Raw genomic sequence first — 22,120 nt, 5'->3', positions numbered from 1 at the left:
ATACTTCGTTGTCAATGGCGCTAGTCCCGATTAGGCGGACGATAAGACTTCCAATCAGTCGATGTTTTTCCTCCGCGGTCTCTCTATTCCCAAACAGCCCCTTCCTCCGCCCCGGCCATTGGCCCCCTAACGACATCCCCCGACATCATGCTAATACAATAAACATGCAATATCTCTTCCGTCTACGATTGAACCCCGCCCAACGGGCGCTGGCTCGAAACCGATGGAAGTGCGGATTCCCCTTCTCCGGCCCCGTCCGCCTCGCGACCACCGCAGCCGCAAGCTCGAAAAAGCTCGACCTCCTAGCAATCGACCGGAAATGGCAGGAAAAATGGCACACGGATGCTGCCGCGAAACCCTCAGCGCCCTCGGCCGCCGTCGCATCGGACAAGCCCAAGTCGTATATCCTTTCCATGTTCCCATACCCCTCCGGTACGCTACACATGGGTCATCTGCGCGTCTACACGATCTCCGATGTGCTGGCGCGTTTCTATCGCATGCGCGGACATGATGTGCTTCATCCTATGGGCTGGGATGCGTTTGGGCTACCGGCGGAGAATGCGGCCATCGAGCGCGGCATCGACCCGGCCGACTGGACGCGGGATAATATTGCTCGCATGAAGGAGCAGCTAAGGAGTATCTCGACCTCATTTGACTGGGACCGTGTATGGGCTATGTGACATACATCATTTGCAACTTGTGCAGGGCTAACGGGCTCGGGTTTACTAGGAACTGGCGACCTGCGCCCCAGAGTTCTACGAACACACGCAGCGGATATTTTTGAAGCTTTACGAGAAGGGCTTGGCATACCAAGCAGAGGCTCTGGTCAATTATGACCCGGTGGACAAGACGGTGCTGGCCAATGAGCAGGTGGGTGATCCGAGGACGTGATGCGCTAGCTGTATTGATCTGACTGCTCCTTTTCCAGGTTGACGCAAATGGTTTTTCCTGGCGCTCCGGCGCCAAAGTTGAGCAGTTGAACTTAAAACAATGGTTCTTTCGCATTACTGCTTTCAAGGAGGCGTTATTGAAGGATCTGGATACGCTGGCTGGCGGTTGGCCGGAGCGCGTTCTCTCGATGCAGCGCAACTGGTTAGGGAAGTCATACGGGGCAAAGATCAAGTTCCCAGTAGTTGTGGAGGGAAACGAGAGCACCAGTCTCCATGTGGATGTGTTTACGACACGCCCAGATACCCTCTACGGCGTCGAATATGTTGCCCTCTCGTTGAATCACCCAATAGTCCTCGAGGCCGCCCAGCAAGACACAGCCTTACGCCAATTCCTGAATGAGGCGGCCTCGCTCCCACCCGACTCTAAAGCTGGCTACAAGTTGGCTAGCGTGAGCGTTTCGCATCCCATGCATTCTATAGATAAGGAAACCCCCTACGTTGCCCGTCAACTTCCGGTCTTTGCGGCCCCCTACGTGCTCAGTGACTATGGAGAAGGCGCCGTTATGGGTGTGCCAGGCCATGATACTAGGGACATGGCCTTTTTCAAAGAAAACGTGAACCCTGAGTTTGTCCCTGTTGTGATCCTACCTGAACATCCATCTGGGACGGAATACAACATGGCTGCTGGCCTAGTCCCCGCCGCGGATGCGAAGGCAATCACACAAGAAGGATATCTTTCTGCAAGATGTGGGAAATACCAGGGACTCCCGTCTCGTGAGGCAGGGAAGCAAATCGTTGACGACCTTAACCGCGCTGGTCATGCTGATGCAGTTGAACAATGGAGGCTCAGAGACTGGTTGATCAGCAGACAGCGCTACTGGGGCGCCCCCATTCCCATCATCCACTGCAGCAACTGCGGCCCTGTTCCGGTGCCTGACGATCAGCTCCCAGTCAGACTGCCTCAGATTGAAGGTGAGTGGCTAAAGGGGAAACGGGGCAACCCCTTGGAGTCTTCAGATGAGTGGGTGAACACCAAATGCCCCAGCTGTGGCGGCACAGCTAAGCGCGATACCGACACAATGGACACCTTCGTTGATTCCTCGTGGTACTATCTGCGGTTCCTGGACCCAGCGAACAAAGACCGCCCTTTCTCACCCTCCTTAGCTCGGCCTGTCGATGTTTACATTGGTGGTGTCGAACACGCTATTCTCCACCTGCTTTATGCCCGGTTCATCTACAAATTCCTAGCGCAATCGGACGCGTTCCCAGAGTTGCGACAGACGGAAGATTCTTCAACGCCGGCGGAACCATTTAAGACTCTTCTCTCCCAGGGCATGGTTCATGGTAAAACATACTCGGAGCCGTCCACCGGCCGATTTTTGCATCCCGATGAGGTTGACCTTTCGAGTCCGGATAGGCCCACGATCAAGGGTACCCAAGTGACTCCCAATGTGTCTTTCGAAAAGATGTCCAAGAGCAAGCACAATGGCGTTGACCCTACACAGTGCGCGCTGCGATACGGTGCCGATGCCACGCGCGCTCACGTGCTCTTTTCCGCACCTGTCAGCGAGGTGTTGGAATGGGATGAGGCGAAGATCGTGGGAATTGAGCGCTGGTTCGGCCGTCTGTGGAAGCTCGTGCTGGAGACGCAACAGACTCTGGTTTCTTCATCATACACGCCGAACTCAGAAAAGACCACACTGCCAGATTCTCTGCAAGATCTGCGTGATAGTGACGCGGATGCAGTTCTTTTCACTCATCGGACGATTTCGTCAGTCACCAGCTGCATTGAAACAAACCCATATGGCTTGAACACAGTCATCTCCGATTTGACCAAACTGACGAATTCGCTGTCGTCGTCGACCCCTGCCTCCCCGCAGATTCTCTATCTCTGTGTTTCCTCTCTCCTTCGCCTTCTCGCCCCTGTCGCCCCTGCTCTGGCGTCCGAATGTTGGGAAATTCTTCACAACGCTGCTGTCCAGAATGACATCTCACGGGCGCCGACGATATTCGACTGCTGCTGGCCAACACCTCTTCTATCCACTGAGCAAGCTGATGCTCTAGCGACCCGAGGAGGGCTGACGGTAGCGGTGCAGATCAATGGGAAACTGCGGTTCACCGTCACAGTCCCTCGGATGCCATCACCCACCACGACTGCCGAAGCCAGCGGGAAATCTGGAATGAGCGCCGAGGAGCAAGATTGGATCATCGGGCGGATCCTGGAGACCGACGAAGGTCGCAGCTGGTTGCAACAGAAGAACGACTGGGACAAGCGGCGACGCGTGATCGTGGTCAAGGGCGGCAAGTTGGTCAATGTTGTCTTTTAGGGGGTCGTGACGATCAAGGTGTAATTATAGATCTGTAATATAGCCATCACTCCATCTGTACCATTATTCTGGAGAGCAACCTCGTCGGAATTCATCCGCGTCAGGCTGTAGTCGCACGGAAAGTCTCTTTTAATTCGGATGCTCTCCGCAACGACGAATTGGGGATTCATGTCCGGGCCCTCATGTTTTATTTACCTGATGTGGTAGAAATTGCGTAGCGTGAACCGGCCGGCGAGGTGGGGAATTGTCTCGTAGCTCGACACAGCGCGTATCCGCACTAGATAGCTTAGCTTTTTTCTTTTCCCCTCACGGCGAGGGGCCGAACCGCCAATTCACCTAGTTTGACGATTTGATCCGGATGTTGAGCGGGTCGTGCAGATGAAATTAGGATTTCCGAGGAGAACTCGGTAGGGACGACTGGGAGTGATCTGTGCTTGAGTGTCCATGAGCTTGGTTTCTCGGTGGAGATACGGTTCCAGTGGGCCATTCTACGACGTACGACGTACATAGGTATGGTCCAATCTTGCTTCATTCATTGCCAGAGGAAAATTTTCGATGTGAAAATTACCTGTGATGGGAGCTTTACGAGATAATTGGGTTAGAAGGGTACTGTTCGACTCGACGGAGGTATGGTTGAGGTCTTTTCATATCCCGTCACGACCCAGGCAGCATATGACATGACCACAGACATCACCACGATGGGTGAGACTCAATGCAAGACTTTATTCGGTTCGATATTGTGAGCCATCGCTTCCATTCCTCGACATCAATAGTGTCTCCCCTTTGATATAGAAAGCAAGACCTATCGTCGGTCAATTCGCCGTTCTGCAATGGCTGCCGCGTTTGGCTTCCAGGACGGATGAAAGAGAAGACCAAGTTGTGTGTCTAGGAGATTATAATTTACCTGTATACCTATCAGCGAACATACCAATGAGCAATGAAAGAAGGAGGAATACTCACATAATAGGCCCTACTGCCGCGTCAGAAGTGTGAGTTCGGACGATGAGGCCGGAGGTATCAGGATAGAAGGGGAAGGTGGAAAGAAAACAGCGATCATGGATATTCACGAATTCCACGCTCATTGCCTCCATATTGACTCTTCAATCAAATACAGGCTGACCGAGTATCGGCTGCGATTTTCGGTCAGAGAGGATGAGGGGAAGTGTATGAATGCCCCTCATCGGATGACGGTATGGTAACGATAATGTTCATTTTCTGCGGAAAGGAGGGGAAATATACGTGTATGTTACCACTGTGGTATTGACCCCGCACGAGGGGAGCGGGGTTCATCCGGCCTGGTGGGAGTGTACCGCGCACGTCCTCCGAACATGCCATACACGGGGATCCTTCCTCGTCAAGGACCGTGTTACTCTCTCCGGTAAAATCAAAATACGTTCTCTACATCGGTTATCTATCTGGACTGGCTTTACTGCACACCCCCGATAATCGTGCAGTGAGGCTCATCAGTCTTCTAAGTTCGACTATCACCGTCAAGGTTCTTAGTCGGGGCCGATCATTATCGATAGCACAGACTCCGAAGCAGATCGGGCGTGCTTAGTCTTCTAATTGACTTTACTGCTGGCCAGTAGCCCACTCCACTCCGAGTCAGCCAAGTTCGAGGCTCTATTGCGTCCATCAGAATTGACATCGATTCCCCTGATGGGCTCCACTGCGCAGGAGTAAATTTCCCTAGGAAGAACCAGTCCCATTCGTCCGTACTGCGTAGAGAGATTCTGTTTTGAGCTAAACCATCCTTCCACTCTTAGTGCACCTAATACAGTATGAGGGCGGTTCCCCTCATATTGCATACCCGTACTCCGCATGGTTGGCCGATTTTTCTCCCCGTTTGGACCGATCAATGCCAACAAGGTAGTCGGCTGTAAGTAGCGATCCCTGCAGAGGACAGCTTGGCTGGGGCACAACGGGGAAATGGGTTTATCCCCTGTCAAATGTGTCATTGGGGGGTGTCCCGCGTGCGGAGTAGACAGCCTCCTCATCCCCAATCGCCATCATTCCACTCAGTCCTCTCCACCCCCCTCCAACAGCCTAAGACAGCCAAATGGGGATCCAATCCGATCTGCTGGTGGAACCGTGCTGGTGGTCAGTTCCCGCCGAGCTACGGCTGACCCATCCATCAGTCCGGTGCCATCCATCAATTACGAAGTGGAGGGGGAGGCCAGAGTGGATGGAAAGGGGAAATTTAGGTAAAAAAATATCAAAAATCGAAAGTAAGAGAAAGAGGGGAAGACAGGCACGAGAAAGAGCCCACGAAGGTCTATATAATGGGCAGTATTCCCCGGGAGGGATGTTTTTTTCTTCATTCTCTCCATCAACTCATCACAACTACTCTCCATCTCCGGATTCGGTAAGTCGTCCAACCTCTCCTCTTCCTCTTCCTCTCCTCCCTCGCTTCTCTCGGATCCATGCAACCTTGTTACTTCCACATCCTTCTCCTCATCCGTCTTCGCCTTTCTCTGCATGCCTCTTCCCCACACCTCTACGTTCCCCGCTCTTTCATCATGTCCAACCCATCCGGTTTCTCCAACCACGGATGTCTATACATCATCTCCTAGTCAATTGAAATACCGGACTAATCCCACCGATGGACAGGAATTCTTCCTCACTACTCCATCTACTCTTCTCAAAGTCAATTCATTGACCACTCTTCAAAATGGTATTTCTCCGTTCTTTCTCCCGTCAGCTCCGGCGGCCTGCCACCTCCCTCCTCTCGGCGCAATCGCCTCTTAAGTCAACGAGAGGTCCTTTCGGGGCTTCTCCGTTGGCGAACAAACTTGCTGGTGCACGAACGCTAACCGCCTCTGCGAGCCTACAGGGTAAGGTTCTTATGGTCCTCTATGACGTATGTTCCCCGTCCATCCGGTACCAAACTCACAAGCTGATTACCCGTTTAGGGCGGCGAGCACGCCAAGCAGCAGCCCGGTCTTCTGGGAACCACCGAGAACGAGCTGGGCCTGAGAAAGTGGCTCGAGGAGCAGGGTCACACCCTCGTCACCACCTCCGACAAGGAGGGCGAGAACTCCACCTTTGACAAGGAGCTTGTCGACGCCGAAGTCATCATTACCACTCCGTGAGTGATCCCACAGCATTCACTCTCTACAGACAATGTCTCGCTGACCCATCCAAAGCTTCCACCCTGGTTACCTTACTGCTGAGCGTCTGGCCAAGGCCAAGAACCTCAAGCTTGCCGTCACTGCCGGTGTTGGCTCTGACCATGTCGACCTGAACGCCGCCAACAAGACCAACGGCGGTATCACCGTCGCCGAGGTCACCGGCTGCAACGTCGTCTCCGTCGCCGAGCACGTCGTCATGACCATCCTCACCCTTGTCCGTAACTTTGTCCCTGCCCACGAGCAGATCCGTCGTGGCGAGTGGGACGTCGCTGCCGTCGCCAAGAACGAGTTCGACCTCGAGAACAAGGTCGTCGGTACCGTCGCTGTCGGCCGCATTGGTGAGCGTGTCCTCCGTCGTCTGAAGCCCTTCGACTGCAAGGAGCTCCTGTACTACGACTACCAGCCCCTGAGCCCCGAGGCCGAGAAGGAGATCGGCTGCCGCCGCGTCGAGAACCTCGAGGAGATGCTCGCCCAGTGTGACGTGGTCACCATCAACTGCCCTCTGCACGAGAAGACCCGCGGCTTGTTCAACAAGGACCTCATCGCCAAGATGAAGAAGGGCTCCTGGCTTATCAACACCGCCCGTGGCGCCATTGTCGTCAAGGAGGATGTCGCCGAGGCCGTCAAGTCCGGCCACCTCCGCGGCTACGGAGGTGACGTTTGGTTCCCCCAGCCCGCTCCCCAGGACCACCCTCTCCGCTACGTCCAGGGCCCCTGGGGCGGCGGCAACGCTATGGTCCCCCACATGTCCGGTACCTCCATCGATGCCCAGATCCGCTACGCCAACGGCACCAAGGCTATCCTCGACAGCTACTTCTCCGGCCGCCACGACTACAAGTCTGAGGACCTTATTGTCAAGGATGGTGACTACGTCACTAAGGCCTATGGTCAGCGCAACAAGGCCTGAGATTATGGGTCTCTTATGAAGTGAATGTCTAAATGTATTTCTGGCGCATGTTTACTGGTCTGAATGGCCCGGACTGGGCCTTTTGTCCTTGATAGTCATTATGATACCTAAAATACATATTTATTTCTGTTCTATCCGTGTTACTGTCAAGAAAAGTATCTGTATTGGTCTGATGCAAGTAGCCTCGGTCCGTTCATCCCCTAGTATATTCCACATATATTCCACATTCGCAGCGGAAAGGATCGAAAGAAGTACCAACGGTGATTCGCGTTAGGAGTTAATATCGACATATTTTGCTTATCAAGTTGGGTGCAGAGTTCAGCGATACATGCCCCCCAATGTCTTATTCCCACGCGTGACGAATATGTAACTTTTTTTCTTCCTTAATTCTTGGAGTTCTTTATATTAATAATTATGAAGTCTTACATATAAATCTGCACATATAAACCAGCCCTCGAGCAATTAATCAGATATGTGATACGGCGCTTGCCTTGGGCATTCTTATATAGATACTAACCTCCACCAATGACTTGCCCAGAAATGGCACTGAGACTTGTAGAAGTCTGTGTAATACGTCTCGAAATAATGTTCATTGTGAAACCCTTTATCAAGGGTAAAACTACGAATGTGGCGTCTACTGGTATGGGTGACGTCTTTTGGACATACCAAAGGACCCGGTGGTACGTCAAAGCCACCCGTCCCATTCCAGTCCCACGTTGACAGCGTTTGGTTTTGGGATCTGACAGTCTGTATACTAATGTCCAACAAAGTATCATATCAGTGAAAAGAGTCGGTTATCTATGTCCTTCCCAAAAAAAACGCCGGGAGACCCCATCATATTTACCAGATAAAACGAAATTACCGTCGCAGCCTTGAACTCTCTCGGCCATCCGATTCCTCGTCGCTGTCGTCCATAAACCCCTGCTCGAGATCCCGACTTAAGCGTCCCTCCGCCTCGGCAGCTGTGCTGCGACGCCGTTCCAAGGCCTCCCGTCGCGCCGGATCCATGTCCATCCCGACCATGATTTCCCCTTCCTCATCATAGATGCTGGTGTTCTCATGCTGATCATCCATGTGGGCTCGTCGCCGATAGACTAGCCGCAGGACTCCATCGGCGATGCGATCCCGGAGAGAGTGAGTATGAGCGGAGATCCTGTGCAGCGGCAGGTATTGCGAGTATCGCTGGTGGTAACGCCGGAAGAACGGGGCGATCACGAAGGAGAGGAGAACATAAAGGGCCAGTGAGATCACCGCGGGGATGATGATGGTCTGTGTCCATACTGGTCAGAGTACTCCGTACGGGTTTCTTCCATGCCCAGCGCATCTGACACTGACCTTTGCGAAACTGGCCGTGGACCCCATTGCGTACAAGCCGTAGGGAGTCAAATCCGATGGAAAGGGGTCGATAACCACCCGGTCTCCCTCGGTAGATCTCCAGCCACCAGGATCGTCCCGTAGTTCTTTCGGGGGAAGGTCGTCGTCATCATCACCGGCGGCCTCTTCATCCGCCCGGTGCCTGTCTGCACGTGACCGTCTGAGTGATTGGGTTTTGGTCACGTGACACTGCTGCTACCGCGTTCTAGAGCCGCCCCCCTAAATGCCCCGTGCTTTCAGACGCTCCAGAAGCCAAACGTCAACTTCAACCGCCAGAGTTTTGGACCTGGGAACATCCAGCGCAGGCGAGGTCCCGTTGGGTAAGCCAACATCCACCGCCTCGTCAACTACTACGGTTCCGTGTACATCGTGCTTGGAGAGGGAGTAGGGTGAGCTCCTGTATTTGGGTCCCCTCTCACTCTACCGCTGCTCCGCAGCGGGTATTTACTAGTGTCAGTCAGGAGTGTGTGCCACGAACCTGAACGACGCGATTACTTGTCTCCTGACGGGCTGGAAAGTTGGTTCAGACCCGGTCGAATTTTTGAACAAGCACCTCCGGAGCGACGAAAACGCAGGACGACCCTCGCTAGGTATTGGACATCGCTCATGCTGCGCCCTGCATCCCCCCAGCGACGCCCGTCAAGATGCCAACCACCACGTCCGCACCTGACAAATCGAGGCAGACCTCAGCCGGCAAATCGTTCTTCGGGAGGAAACTACACAAGGAGCGACCCGTCGATGAACGGTATGAGGGTTATAGCGGCTACGACAACCTCGTGCCGCCCGGTAGCGCCGCGGGCTCTCGCTCTTCCCGACATTCGAAACGATCGTCCATCCAGTCGGTAGACTACTCCCATGATATAGACCATTCTGGTATCCCAGGAGTGATCACATCCATCCCGTTCGAGTCTCTACCTGCCGATAACAAGTCACCCATCGCCGTCGATTCTCTGTCTAAACCGGACCCCGCCTCTCGAAGGGAACCAGCGCCGAATCACATTGCGAAGGGAGTAGGTCAGAGCGATTTCCACCAGTACCCCGTGTGGGATCCCTCCACTGTACGGGACACCAACACCTACACCCACCCTACAGGCCCGCGTCCGCCCCCGCACGCCTCCAATGTCACCATGTCCGGCAGTTCAACGGGCGATAAAGGTGCCCGATACCAGCAATGGGGGAGACCGGGTAGCTCGGCCGCAAACACCGGATTCAGCCATAATTCATCATCCACAGTGGACTCGTCCTCGAATTCGCGTGTCTCCTTCGACCAAGCTAGCATACACTCGTCGGTCTCTTCTAATACCCGAGGTTCAAGCTATTTTTCGTCTGACGGATCATCTCGTACCCTCACCACATCGCACTCGGCCGATCGCAATACGTATTTCCCTAATGGAAGTTCCAGTCGTCTATCGAACGCCCAGGCGGCCTGGCAGGCATCGCAACCACCTCCTGCTCAGCCAAGGCCCCCGGCTCATCCGGAACAATACCTGACTCGCCCCCGGGATGATCGCATTGTGGACCAGCTTTTCCTAGAGCTCATGCAGAAACGAGGCTGGCAAAATCTTCCAGAACAAGCTAAACGGCAGATGATTGCTTACCCTGCTTCCAAGAAATGGACTCTTGTCCACCAAGATCGGCTCACGGAATTGCAAGGGGAGCAGAAGCGCAGGCAAAATGCACGCCAGACCCACGGTCATGACGGTCTCTCGGGCATCCTAGAACGAGCTGACGAAGAAGGAAGCCCGGAGTGGTACGTCAAAAAGGTTATGGATGACAGTATCACTTCGAAACAGTTGGCGAGTTTAAGTGTGAGCTTGCGGACGCAGCCCATCAGCTGGGTTAAGGCATTCGTTGAGGCGCAGGGTCAAATCGCGTTGACGAATGTCTTGATGAAAATCAACCGGCGGAAGGCTTCTGGTCCTGTTCCTGCTCCGCCGACAGGGGATAAGGATCTGGACCGTGAATATGATATCGTGAAATGCTTGAAGGCTTTGATGAACAACAAGTACGGTGCAGACGACGCCTTGACCCACCAGCAGGTCATCGTGGCTCTCGTGAGCTCGTTACTCTCGCCCCGACTGAATACGAGAAAACTTGTCAGTGAAGTCCTGACGTTCCTCTGCCACTGGGGCGATGGCTATGGACATCAGAAAGTCCTCCAGGCCATGGATCATGTGAAGAATAATCATGGGGAGACTGGCCGCTTCGATGCGTGGATGCGTATCGTCGAGGTGACCATTGATGGCCGTGGAAAGATGGGTAGTCTGGTCGGTGCCAGTGAAGAGTATCGGAGCGGAGGGATTGGTATGGAGAACCTTCTCATGGAGTACGCCGTGTCGACCATGTTCCTCATCAATATGCTGGTGGATGCACCTGAGCATGACCTGCAGCTTCGATGTCATATTCGGGCCCAGTTCACCTCTTGCGGCATTAAACGCATCCTTACCAAGATGGAGGGCTTCCAGTATGAGGTTATTGACAAGCAGATCGAGCGGTTCCGTGAGAACGAGGCCATCGATTATGAGGATCTCCTCCAGCGCGAGGGCAGTAGCATGAAGGACAGCATCGAGGGTGAGGTGAAGGACATGGGCGATCCTCTACAGATCACGGATGCCATTGCGACCAAGATTTCCGGCACGCGGGCTCATGATTACTTCCTCTCTGCCATGCAACACATGCTGTTGATCCGTGAGAACTCGGGCGAGGACGGTCTCCGGATGTATCAGCTGGTGGACGCTATGCTCAGCTACGTTGCCATGGATCGGCGTTTACCTGATCTTGATCTTCGACAAGGCCTGACATTCACTGTCCAGAGTCTCCTGGACAAATTGCACACGGATGCTGAAGCACGACAAGCATACGATGAGTCTCTGGAAGCCCGGCAGATTGCCGAGGCTGCGATTGCGGAGAGGGATGAAATGAAAGCCCAGGTGGAGTTAGGAGCGGACGGGCTGGTGAAGAAGCTCCAGAAGCAGATCGAGGAGCAGACTGGCATCATTGAGCTTCAGTCGAGGCAAAATGAGATGATTAAAGCCGAGCTGGCCGATGTTCAGCGGCTTCGTGCTCAGGAACTCCAGCGCAACGAACTGGAAACCCGTGAGCTGTACCTGATGCTCCGCGATGCCCAGGACATTGCCGCTTCCAACGCCAAGAAGAACAACTTGGGTGAGACTGATGTCTCCCAGATGAGGGGTATCTTGGATCGCGAGAGACTTCTGGAGAGACTTGAAATGCAGCTTGAGCGAACCAAGACACAATTCAAACTTGAGGGCAAAGTCTGGGGCCAGCATGGTCCTTCCGATCGTTTGCGTGAGCTCCGAGAGAAGATGGATGGCGACACAGAGCCCAGTGAGGACTTCGAGGAGCAAGCTCGCAAGAACCTCGACAGCAACGCCCTGGGGTCTGTACATCGGAAGAAGAGTGTCATTCCAGAGCCCGTTGAGGAAGAACAAGAGACACGTGTGGATGAGAATGGAGAAGTCGTCTACGAAAAGGCCCGTCTTATCGATCTCCAGCGTCGTCGCATGGATCCTGCCCAGGCGACTGGCCTTCTGGGAGAAATTGCTGCCAAAGTACCTAAAATCGATGCCGAGGAATCTGATGCAGAAGCCACACCCAAACCCGAGGGAGCTGATTCCGAAGAAACGCCCGATACGCCAGCCATCCAAGTGGAAGACGAAGCTCAGGTTGAGAAGCCCGGTGAGGATGTCGCCGCTACTGCTGCTCCACCCCCACCACCACCGCCGCCTCCTCCGCCCCCGGGAGGTGCAGCAGGACTTCCTCCCCCGCCGCCGCCGCCACCACCACCTCCGCCACCAGGCATGGGAGCAGGAGTCCCTCCTCCCCCTCCCCCGCCTCCTCCGCCTGGCACTGCTCGTGGCATGCCGCCTCCACCTCCTCCACCTGGCGCCTCATTTGGCCCTCCTCCCCCTCCCCCAGCTCCTGGTGCCGCTTTTGGCAACTGGAGAGCAAACTATCTAGCTTCTCAGACCCTTCCTTCCAACCATACCGCCCTTATGCCGTCTATTAGACCTAAGAAGAAACTGAAGGCCCTCCATTGGGAGAAAGTCGACACTCCGCAGGTCACTGTTTGGGCGTCTCATTCCCACACCCCCGAAGCGAAGGAAGAGAAGTACATCGAACTGGCGAAGAAGGGTGTCCTGGATGAAGTTGAGAGACTGTTCATGGCTAAGGAAACTAAGATCTTCGGGGGTGGTGCAGCCGCCAAGCAACGCAAGGACAAGAAGCAGATCATCTCTAACGACCTGTCTAAGACATTCCAGATCGCCCTGGCGAAGTTTTCGCAATACCCTGCCGAAGACGTTGTTCGGAGAATCATCCATTGCGATCCGGAAATTCTGGATAATATGGTTGTCATGGACTTCTTGCAGCGAGATGAACTCTGTACCATCCCGGAGAACGTTTCCAAATTGATGGCACCCTACAGTCGGGACTGGACCGGCCCCGATGCCGCTAGCACTGAGCGAGAGCAAGACCCGAATGAACTTACACGCGAAGACCAGATTTACCTCTACACTGCTTTCGAACTGAACCACTACTGGAAGGCAAGAATGCGTGCCCTTGCATTGACTCGGTCATTTGAGCCGGAGTACGAACAGATTTCCGCTGAGCTCCAGAGTGTTGTCAAGGTTAGCGAGTCGTTGAGAGATTCGGTCTCCTTGATGAACGTGCTCGGTCTGATCTTGGATATTGGTAACTTCATGAACGATGCGAACAAACAAGCCCAAGGTTTCAAATTGAGCTCCCTTGCCCGACTCGGCATGGTGAAGGATGACAAGAACGAGACAACCTTTGCCGATCTCGTCGAGCGAATTGTTCGCAACCAATATCCAGAGTGGGAGGATTTCGTTGACGAGATCAATGGGGTCGTCAGTCTCCAGAAGCTTAACGTGGATCAGCTGAGAACGGACGCGAAGAAGTACATTGATAATATCAAGAACGTTCAGGCCAGCTTGGACGCTGGCAATCTCAGCGATCCCAAGAAGTTCCACCCACAAGATCGTGTCAGTCAAATAGTCCAACGCAGCATGAAAGATGCGAGACGCAAGGCCGAGCAGTTGCAGCTCTACTTGGACGAGATGATCAAAACATATGATGAAATCATGGTCTTCTATGGTGAAGATAACACGGATGAGGGTGCCCGGCGAGATTTCTTCGCGAAGTTGGCTGCATTCTTGCAGGAGTGGAAGGTTCGTCTTTCCCCGGTCGAACTGAGTTGTGCATACTTGGCTAACCAATATCTATAGAAATCGAAGGAGAAGAACATCGGTCTGGAGGAAGCTAGAAAACGCACCGAAGCCTCTCTGGCTCGGAAGCGTATCAATGCCGGACTTGCTAACGGTTCTGGCTCAAGCAGCGATGCACCCCAGTCGCCCGCCACTAGTGGAGCCATGGACTCCCTTCTGGAGAAGCTTCGTGCTGCAGCTCCCCAGGCGAGAGATCAGCGTGATCGTCGCCGTCGTGCTAGGCTGAAGGAGCGACATCAAGTTCGCGTCGCTTCGGGACAGCAGATGCCGGACGTCTCAGGACCCGAAGGCGCGGACGGTAGGAGCAGCAACGCAGACAATGGTAGCACTGATCCCAATCAGTCCACCGTGGACGAGACTGGGCTATTAAATCCGCCCAGCCAAGAGTCTGATGCCGGTGCGACGAACCGAGAACCTTCCACATCGGAGAGTGAGGATGTGGCAGATCGTGCAGCTAGCATGCTTCAGGGTCTACGGGACAACACTGAAAGCGACCGGGCTCGGAGACGGAGAGAAAGCGCCGAGGATGAACGACGCAAGCGCCGACTTCGCAGACGGAATGGGCCTACCGGGGGAAGCAAAGATAGTGCGGATGGGTCGGCCCTATCGCCTGTGATAGAGCCTGCCTCGCCATCTGCCACTGACTCGATAGTTCCTGAGAGTTCTACCGCTGCCAGCCCGCCCAATGAAGAAGATGCTGCGTCACAACCGCCGCCCACGCCCTCTATTGTCGTATCACCAACTCTTGAGCAGCAGAGCCACTCCTCCGATGACGATGCAGTCGAAGATGCTCCGGGCAAGCCTTCTGAGCAGACGAGCTGATGTATATGCCCCTTTACTCACTTTCGTTCCCTAACCCATTTCCTTTGGCTTAATATAATGTTTGATAGACTCTGACGTCGTCTCGGAAACATTCTCCTATTTCGTTGGTTGTATAATATTCCTTTGGTGGCTTCTCACTTGCATTGTTTGATTTCCTGTCCCGATTGCATAAATCCGTCGAACTGTCTCTTGTGATTTGTCTTGGTTGAAGACATTAGCCAGCGTGATGGGAGCATACTTGGTATTATGATTTTCCTATTGTCATTGTCCAATGCGTTGAAGACTCTGCGTTCTCCCTTCCAGTACATCATTACATTGGGTTTATTCTCTTTTTTTTTTTTTTCCTTTCCGTTCTGCTCCATTGGTTGGCGAGGGCTTGCTTCGTCCTCGCGTCCTTCTGTACATAACTCAGCTTGTTACGCTTGCCCAACAGCTGTATGCCTGCTGCGGAGGAATAACCAATGAATGGCCATGCGTCCTTTGGGTGCGCAGGCGTGACGAAGTGATGCACCGGGCCTTAGTATATGGATTATTATTATTATTATTATTATTATTTTGCAGTGTTTATGGGTGTGTGCCCTCTATCGAGCTGTATTGTATGTCTTGGACGTATATTCCCACTCCGTATGGGTTGGCTGCACGTGACCCCGACACATGTCCGCCATCTCACCGTCAACCTCCGGCTTCCTCGTTCTTCCCAACACGCTTCTTTCCTTGTTGTCTTCCTTACTCCCTTGCTTTGCGCATGCGAGCACCTTATTTCCGCAACCTTCAGTGGGTTGTTCCGTTTCGACTCTCATGGCGCAGACAATACTCCGCGGTGGCCTGGAATAGACCCAGGTCCCATGGCCCAGCCTGGTCTACTATCACTTCGTGTATACCACGAAACCGCACGTTTTCCGTCACTTCCCCTGTGCGCACCTTTTTAGATGCCGAATCCACCATATACGCTCTGTCGACAGCTCCTGGCCGAGCGGCGATCGCGGTAGTGCGAGTCTCCGGTCCAGGATGTGTGCAAGTATGTTTCTCCCCGCAAAAGGCATCTCCCCAATTGATTGTTGACCCAGGTCTTGCGTATGGGTTAGATATACAACGCGCTCTGCCCCAAGGGCCCGCTTCCTCGACCCCGTGTTGCAGCCGTGCGGACGTTATACGATCCGGGAACCGAACCTTCTACCAACAGCGTCCTGGATTCCGGTGCCCTCGTCCTATATCTCCCCGGACCCAAGACCGTCACGGGTGAAGATGTCCTTGAATTCCAACTTCACGGTGGTCCTGCGATTGTCAAGTCCGTTTTGAGCGCCATCTCCCGTACGAACCGCGACGACTGTCTGGTCCGCTACGCCGAACCGGGCGAGTTCACCCGCCGGGCCTTTTTGAACAACCGACTGGACCTGCCACAGATCGAAGCCCTGGGGGATACATTGACGGCAGATACAGAACAGCAGCGTCGACTAGCGGTGCGAGGAGCCAGCGACGCGCTCTCCAAGCGCTATGAGCAGTGGCGCCAGCAGCTGCTTTATGCGCGCGGCGAGCTCGAGGCCTTGATTGACTTTGCGGAGGACCAACACTTCGACGAGTCCTCGGACAAGCTGGTTCTCTCTGTCGCATCACAGGTGCAGGCGCTGCGCGTGCAGATCTACCTGCATATTCAGAATGCGTCCAAGGGCGAGCTTTTGCGTCATGGGATTAAGGTTGCGCTGCTTGGCGCGCCCAACGCCGGGAAGAGCTCCCTTCTCAACCGTATTGTGGGCAAAGAGGCTGCCATTGTCAGCACGGAAGAGGGCACCACCCGTGATATTGTGGATGTTGGCGTCGATCTGAGCGGTTGGTACTGCAAGCTTGGAGATATGGCTGGGATCCGCTCCGAGGTGGGCCTTGGTCGTAGCGACGCGCCAGTGGTTATCGGGGCGGTTGAGCAGGAGGGCATTCGGCGCGCAAAGTCCCGTGCGTTGGAGTCGGATGTTGTCATTGCTGTGGTCTCGCTGGAGGAAGGGTCCGAGGGAAAGCCTTACCGGCTTTCTGTTGAGCCGGAGGTTGTTGACGCTGTCAACGATTGTGTTCAGGCTGGCAAGTGTATTGTTGTTGCGGTGAACAAATGTGACCGCTTACCGGCGTCAGACCGGGATGGTTCGTTGCCGTCGCAGGTGGCCGGTGCCGTTGGGTCTCTCTTCCCCGCCGTGCCGTCCAGACGCATCTTTGGTATTTCCTGCCGCGCAGCTCAAGAAGGCCGTGTGAGCGAGGGCTGCCGCGATCCGGGGCAGATCCAGGGCTTTCTCCGGGGTCTGATTGCCACGTTTGAGGAGATTGCATCTCCGTCGGGGATTCAGGGGGACGAGCATGGACAGTACGATCTGTCATATTGGGAAGACTCGCTTGGTGTCACTCATCGTCAAAGCTCTAATCTACAGAGATGCGTGGAACATTTGGAAAATTTTCTGGCTCAAACCTCCCCATCAAAAGCCCCATTAACGCCAAACCATGAATCTATCGAGATGGACGTGGACATCGTAACAGCGGCCGAGCATCTGCGGTTCGCGGCGGACACACTGGCCAAGATCACCGGCAAGGGCGAGAGTGGCGATGTCGAGGACGTGCTCGGGGTCGTGTTCGAGAAGTAGGTTTTTGTTGTGAAACGCTTTGCGGTCGGATGTGAGCTGACCATGCGGTACGCTTTAGATTTTGTGTTGGCAAGTGAACAGATATAGGAACTCGTGTTGTGAGATTGGATGGTTTGGGGGAGCCAATTCCCGTGCCCATCCTCCGCCTGCTCTCCCTGGACCACATACTGTCGTTGGCGACGCAACGGACAGGAATTGGCATTACGTTACCAGTGTTTGACGATTGTCGTCTCTGTGTGAGTCGGGACAACCGCGACTTAACCATGTCGATTGGGACACGCAGAGATTGAGCAGGACTTGGAGGATTGGGGTTCGTTGTAGCCACCTCTTCCCATGAATGGATTGGGGGTTGTTTGGTTGTTTTCTGGCGCGCTCTAGGGGCCGCCAGAAGGACTCTTGAGCGGGATATAGAAAGGTTATGAGACTGACCTCGATAGAGGCGCGAGTAGTAAGAGAGAATTGAGCTGGGAATGGTATCTACAATCAAGAAAATCCACTTGTAATTTATACTCAGCGATATAAATAAATCCGTATCTATTCTGAATCATGTCTGCCTCGTGCATGCACCAGGCACCCACAGAGTGAGCCGCACCATCGTCCTGTGACTAACATGCTGCCTGAGTCGATGATCTCCGAGACAGTTGTTCAGGCAGAATTTCTTCCCTTTTCATTGGGGCCTTCATGTCTTTTGTGAGGTCATTGGATTCGCTGTTGTTTTGTCCATTCTGCGCGATAGCTCTTGACCCCTTAAAAACAGAGGCCATGGCACCAAGTTAAACACGGTGTTTAGTTAGGAAGCTCAAAAAGGTTGGATGAATCATTCAGTCAGCTGAGATTCGACAACGAAAGTGATCGAATAAGAACAGCGATTTCTACCGATCTGTTGGTGAGTCACATGCAGGTTCGGATCTGATTGGAGGAGACGGCACTTTAGGGCTTCCATTAAAACTACAGGTAGACGCAGCTGCATGCATGAATGACTTCATGAGTAGGTAGATTGGTAGGAATTTGACAGAGTGTTTCCTAACCCATCACCAAATACGTCTCACATTACTTGTTTATATACATCATGAAGGAACCTCTGGGGCAGTATGTACCGAAGCAATCGACTCTGTATCAGACGCATCATTTTCATCCCGAACCCCAGGCAATGTTTCATAAATTGCAGTCGACTCGGACCTTATGACGTGCGAATCCTCCACAGGAGCTGCAGGGTGGCCCTGCGCCACCGAGATAGGTGACACAGTACTATTAAGTCTTTGCTGGGACCATTCCTCTAGGAGGTCCAATACTGTAGGCGGGAGAGGGTTGGGAGGCGCACTCCCAACAGGGGCCGTTAGTCCAGGATGCTGTGCTTGCGGCATCACAATCGGCTGCGTTGGCCATGATAGTGGCCCGTCGCTTGTCTCCTGACGCGGAATGACACTACTCGATGAAGATCTCGGAGCATTGAATGCGATGCCCCCATTCAATTGCTCCGGGGTGTGGGATCTGCTCGGTGGTAGCCCCTGTTCTAGCGTTCCCGGCAATTCCTGGGGCGCGTTTGGGTCGTCATGGTCTGGTATGTACACTGCATTGTTTGTCTCGGGTATATAATGTAGACCCGAAGGCCGCGGAATAGACGATGGCCTCCCTTGTTGCATATCTCTTTCATGGATCCAAGGAGATGATCTGGGCGGTACGGCTCTATCCGTGTTATCTAGGGAGCCCTGCACTTGGCGCAATACGTTGTACACATCCTGTTTCCGGGCCTCGGAAATATTGGCAGGTGAGAATCCAATTCTCGACATTGTCTGGTCCAATCTGGGCTGTTCTCTGGTCAACTCTGCTGGAAGTAAAAGACGGAGAGCTTCCGGGTGCGCATGGTGCATTGCATGGTAGTACGGCATCCACCCCATTTCATCTCGTTTGAGTACAGATGCCCCTTGTCCAAGAAGGACATTAATGACAGGTACGTGTCCACCCATTGCCGCAAGACATAAGGGTGAGTCTTCTTTATTGTCCGTATCATAACGGAAATGCAAAGGGCAGCCTCTATTCAGCAGGTTCTGAACCACCGCTACATGCCCATGGCGGCACGCGGTGCAAAGCGCTCTGTCGTCTTTGGCGTCCCGGGCTTCTAATGATGCGCCCTTGTCGCAAAGAAGGTCAAGGACAGCCATTGATCCGGACGCGGCAGCTATATGGATGGGCCTGCGCTGATCCCCAGTTTGAATTTCGATATCTGCCCCGGATAGGAGGAGAAGTCTTGCAATCTGGATGTTGTTGGCCATGCAGGCATAGTGCAAGGCGGCTAACCCATCATGACACCTAGCCTCAATCCGTGCTTTCCTGCGAAGGAGCAGCTCCACGACAGCAAAGCGTGATCTCATAACGGCTAGATGAAGAGCTGTGCGTCCGGCAATGTTTGTCATAGCTAGGACATCTTTCTTCTGGCTGAGAATATCGACAACTTCTGTGTGGCCGTTGAAGGCGGCCCAATGCAACGCAGTCATAGAAGCATCATCAGCATGCTGATCAGATGCTTTCATCCTGAGAAGAAACCGTGTGGCTTCCAGCTGGCCCATCGCGGCGGCGCAGATAAGTGGCGTCCTACGATCGCTTCCGAGAGAATTGACTTTGGCTTTGTTAATTAGAAGGGCTTTGATTGTCCCTAAATGACCTTCCTCGCAAGCATAATGAAGCGCGGTCATCATCAAGCCATCTTTCGCTTCAACATCGGCTTTGGACGATAACAGAAGTTCAACCGTCGCGGCATCGCCGGCTTTCGCTGCGACATGTAACGGCGTCATATGATTATCTGCTCGGGCATTCACCTTCGCATTGCTTGAAATTAATAGACCCGCAGCTTCGACTTGGCCATATTCTGCCGCAATCCAAAGCGCCGTTCGACCGTTTGAAGTCCTTGCCTCTATGTCCAAGTTTTGAAGAAGCAGTTCAAGTACGCCACAGTGACCACGGGCCGCAGCAAGATGGAGCGCTGTCCAGCCTGATGCATCCGTGGCACTTAGCCGTGCATTTTTCTGGATTAGTAGATCGACCACTCCTTCGTTTCCACAATGGGATGCAACTAGCAATGCATTCTTGCGTGTAGGTATATGTCGCGATTCGATATCATGTCCACTTGTAATAAGTCGTTCGACGTCTTCTCGAGAGCCAGATTGTGCGGCCTTGACGATAGCTGGAGCAGACGACCCTTCGATAGAGGTGAAGTCAATACTGGTCGTGAGGTCTCGTCGACTGGTTCGTCGGCCTGGGCCCGGGTTTTCAGGCAGAGTCGGTGGGAACAATTGAGGACCAGATTTTTTCGAATTGGACCGGCGCCATGACCCCCAAGTTGACCGCAGGCTCCCGAATTTAGAACCCAACGAGCTAGTAGGCTGTGTAGAGGATGTGGAGTCCGACTTCCATCTTCGCATGCCGCTCTGGTTTGCTTGGAGGGTGTTCGGTCGGACCGTGACGCTTCTGCTGTGACCGTTTCCTATTGATTCGTGTGGCCGGACCGGCAGAACCAGACTATCTGCGTGGGACGTACTTGGACTGCTGTTTATCACACCGCTCGCATATCCTTCGTCCGTCTCCCAGCTTTGATTTTCATTGCTGAGGACGGAGGGCGACTCAGTTCTAGACCAAGACTGCTGAAGTGCGCGACGATAGGGCCCAGATCCAGCTGCGACCCTGTCGAAATCGAACCTTGCGTCCACGATGGAGAACTGGCGATGACTGATGCTAGCAGTATCAGCACGGGAGCCTGCGTAGCTACTCAATGTACGAAGGGTATCCGCGTCCTCGGCGACCTTCCGAATGATGCGACGGTTCTCTACTCGTCGTAATAACTCAATCTGTTCGGATGAGGACCGACTATTTTTCGAATATTAGACTTGATCGGACATGGGTCTCAGGGGCAGCTCACTCACCATTGACAGGCTTGAAGCAACAGCTGGAGAGCAACAACTTGGGACCGTAATCTCTCTTGATGTCCTTTCATCACGTCCTCATTCCACATCGCTCGTAGCCGGGTTCCGAACCCGATAGGGGAGTCATTACTGACTGCTCCACGAGTTAGAGAGGTGACCTCGTCAGAGAGAACCTCCATGATGACTCGACATCCGTCGAGGGCGACATCGAGCCCCTCGTCATACTCCGTGTATTCTGCCGAGGGCCGGGTATCATTTAACCGCGCCCAATCGTCTAGCTGGGTAATGGCAGATTTGATCGTGGTCAACTCGCCCACGAGGGAGCGGATTGTAAGGTCAGCATGGGCGTACCTTTCTCGCAGCGACCATAGCCCCGCGGCCGTTTGGGTGATGATTTGGACAACCTGAAATGCGCCAGAGACCACTCCAAACGCAGAGGCCGGGTCCATGGGGTAATGCAGGCCCTAGTAGACCAAATTTTATATGCTGCTTCTCTGGTTTTCGTGGTTGTCAGTTCAGTGGCTGTTGTCAGGTATCATGGCCCAGGGTGATAGATTGAATGGACAGTCCCTGGATACTGTTCGATTTATCAAGGACAACAATCCGACCAGGTCGGGGGCAGCAGCACTCTGATTGATGACTGGAAGAGTTGATGGCCCCAGGCAACTCGTTGCAGGCAAATCATCGCGGGATGATGCGAGAGAGAATTGGGGCCGAATGGTAGATCCCAGTCTAAGGCTGCAAGGCTGAGCACCGCTCGATCGTCGCTCCAACACAGCCACAATGGCCTGCAGACACGGTATTGCAAACCTCGGCCAAATTGACCTGCCATGAGATGAAAAAAAAGAAAAAAAAGAAAGGGTT

At 53.7% G+C, this 22,120-nt stretch overlaps 6 protein-coding genes across 6 annotated transcripts; 4 read left to right on the top strand and 2 right to left on the bottom strand.

Annotated features, from left to right (window-relative positions):
• Positions 1–98: 98 nt before the first annotated feature.
• On the top strand, positions 99–3,273 carry BDV59DRAFT_167009 (leucine--tRNA ligase NAM2). Its single transcript, XM_073687810.1, has 3 exons — positions 99–665; positions 730–870; positions 929–3,273. Exons 1-3 carry the CDS (start codon positions 165–167, stop codon positions 3,215–3,217), a joined length of 2,931 nt encoding a protein of 976 aa, XP_073553260.1. The 5' UTR covers positions 99–164; the 3' UTR covers positions 3,218–3,273.
• A 2,276-nt stretch (positions 3,274–5,549) lies between these two features.
• Positions 5,550–7,389, top strand: fdh (formate dehydrogenase (NAD+) FDH1). Its single transcript, XM_073687809.1, has 4 exons — positions 5,550–5,582; positions 5,828–6,077; positions 6,130–6,305; positions 6,364–7,389. The coding sequence occupies exons 2-4, from the start codon at positions 5,889–5,891 to the stop codon at positions 7,253–7,255; spliced, it is 1,257 nt and encodes a 418-aa protein (XP_073553259.1). The 5' UTR covers positions 5,550–5,582; positions 5,828–5,888; the 3' UTR covers positions 7,256–7,389.
• Positions 7,390–7,830: 441 nt separating this feature from the next.
• Positions 7,831–8,755, bottom strand: BDV59DRAFT_167006 (uncharacterized protein). Its single transcript, XM_073687808.1, has 2 exons — positions 8,591–8,755; positions 7,831–8,524 (listed from the first exon to the last, which is right to left on the bottom strand). Exons 1-2 carry the CDS (start codon positions 8,615–8,617, stop codon positions 8,114–8,116), a joined length of 438 nt encoding a protein of 145 aa, XP_073553258.1. The 5' UTR covers positions 8,618–8,755; the 3' UTR covers positions 7,831–8,113.
• A 121-nt stretch (positions 8,756–8,876) lies between these two features.
• On the top strand, positions 8,877–15,067 carry BDV59DRAFT_167003 (formin sepA). The gene is made up of 2 exons (XM_073687807.1): positions 8,877–13,839; positions 13,897–15,067. The coding sequence occupies exons 1-2, from the start codon at positions 9,274–9,276 to the stop codon at positions 14,716–14,718; spliced, it is 5,388 nt and encodes a 1,795-aa protein (XP_073553257.1). The 5' UTR covers positions 8,877–9,273; the 3' UTR covers positions 14,719–15,067.
• A 337-nt stretch (positions 15,068–15,404) lies between these two features.
• On the top strand, positions 15,405–17,827 carry BDV59DRAFT_167001 (tRNA modification GTPase). Its single transcript, XM_073687806.1, has 3 exons — positions 15,405–15,736; positions 15,804–17,335; positions 17,398–17,827. Exons 1-3 carry the CDS (start codon positions 15,464–15,466, stop codon positions 17,414–17,416), a joined length of 1,824 nt encoding a protein of 607 aa, XP_073553256.1. The 5' UTR covers positions 15,405–15,463; the 3' UTR covers positions 17,417–17,827.
• Positions 17,828–18,381: 554 nt separating this feature from the next.
• Positions 18,382–21,941, bottom strand: BDV59DRAFT_206865 (ankyrin repeat protein). The gene is made up of 2 exons (XM_073694875.1): positions 21,257–21,941; positions 18,382–21,200 (listed from the first exon to the last, which is right to left on the bottom strand). Exons 1-2 carry the CDS (start codon positions 21,703–21,705, stop codon positions 18,407–18,409), a joined length of 3,243 nt encoding a protein of 1,080 aa, XP_073553255.1. The 5' UTR covers positions 21,706–21,941; the 3' UTR covers positions 18,382–18,406.
• Positions 21,942–22,120: the final 179 nt, after the last annotated feature.

The sequence above is a fragment of the Aspergillus ambiguus genome (assembly GCF_047715705.1).
Source record: "Aspergillus ambiguus strain CBS 117.58 unplaced genomic scaffold BDV59scaffold_1, whole genome shotgun sequence".
NCBI classification, from domain to species: Eukaryota; Fungi; Ascomycota; class Eurotiomycetes; order Eurotiales; family Aspergillaceae; genus Aspergillus; species Aspergillus ambiguus.
Note: the sequence above shows the minus strand (reverse complement) of the source record. Positions and strands in the feature narration are given on the sequence as shown.

Bases quoted from the DNA above. Each gene is read 5' to 3' on its own strand.
- BDV59DRAFT_167009 (XM_073687810.1), top strand. From the start codon at position 165: ATGCAATATCTCTTCCGTCTACGATTGAACCCCGCCCAACGGGCGCTG. The intron at 666-729 runs GTATGGGCTATG...CGGGTTTACTAG, and splicing joins CCTCATTTGACTGGGACCGT to GAACTGGCGACCTGCGCCCC. The intron at 871-928 runs GTGGGTGATCCG...CTCCTTTTCCAG, and splicing joins CGGTGCTGGCCAATGAGCAG to GTTGACGCAAATGGTTTTTC.
- fdh (XM_073687809.1), top strand. From the start codon at position 5,889: ATGGTATTTCTCCGTTCTTTCTCCCGTCAGCTCCGGCGGCCTGCCACC. The intron at 6,078-6,129 runs GTATGTTCCCCG...TTACCCGTTTAG, and splicing joins TTCTTATGGTCCTCTATGAC to GGCGGCGAGCACGCCAAGCA. The intron at 6,306-6,363 runs GTGAGTGATCCC...ACCCATCCAAAG, and splicing joins GAAGTCATCATTACCACTCC to CTTCCACCCTGGTTACCTTA.
- BDV59DRAFT_167006 (XM_073687808.1), bottom strand. From the start codon at position 8,617: ATGGGGTCCACGGCCAGTTTCGCAAAG. The intron at 8,525-8,590 runs GTCAGTGTCAGA...GTATGGACACAG, and splicing joins CCACGGCCAGTTTCGCAAAG to ACCATCATCATCCCCGCGGT.
- BDV59DRAFT_167003 (XM_073687807.1), top strand. From the start codon at position 9,274: ATGCCAACCACCACGTCCGCACCTGACAAATCGAGGCAGACCTCAGCC. The intron at 13,840-13,896 runs GTTCGTCTTTCC...CAATATCTATAG, and splicing joins CATTCTTGCAGGAGTGGAAG to AAATCGAAGGAGAAGAACAT.
- BDV59DRAFT_167001 (XM_073687806.1), top strand. From the start codon at position 15,464: ATGCGAGCACCTTATTTCCGCAACCTTCAGTGGGTTGTTCCGTTTCGA. The intron at 15,737-15,803 runs GTATGTTTCTCC...CGTATGGGTTAG, and splicing joins CCGGTCCAGGATGTGTGCAA to ATATACAACGCGCTCTGCCC.
- BDV59DRAFT_206865 (XM_073694875.1), bottom strand. From the start codon at position 21,705: ATGGACCCGGCCTCTGCGTTTGGAGTGGTCTCTGGCGCATTTCAGGTT. The intron at 21,201-21,256 runs GTGAGTGAGCTG...TTCGAAAAATAG, and splicing joins TTGCTTCAAGCCTGTCAATG to TCGGTCCTCATCCGAACAGA.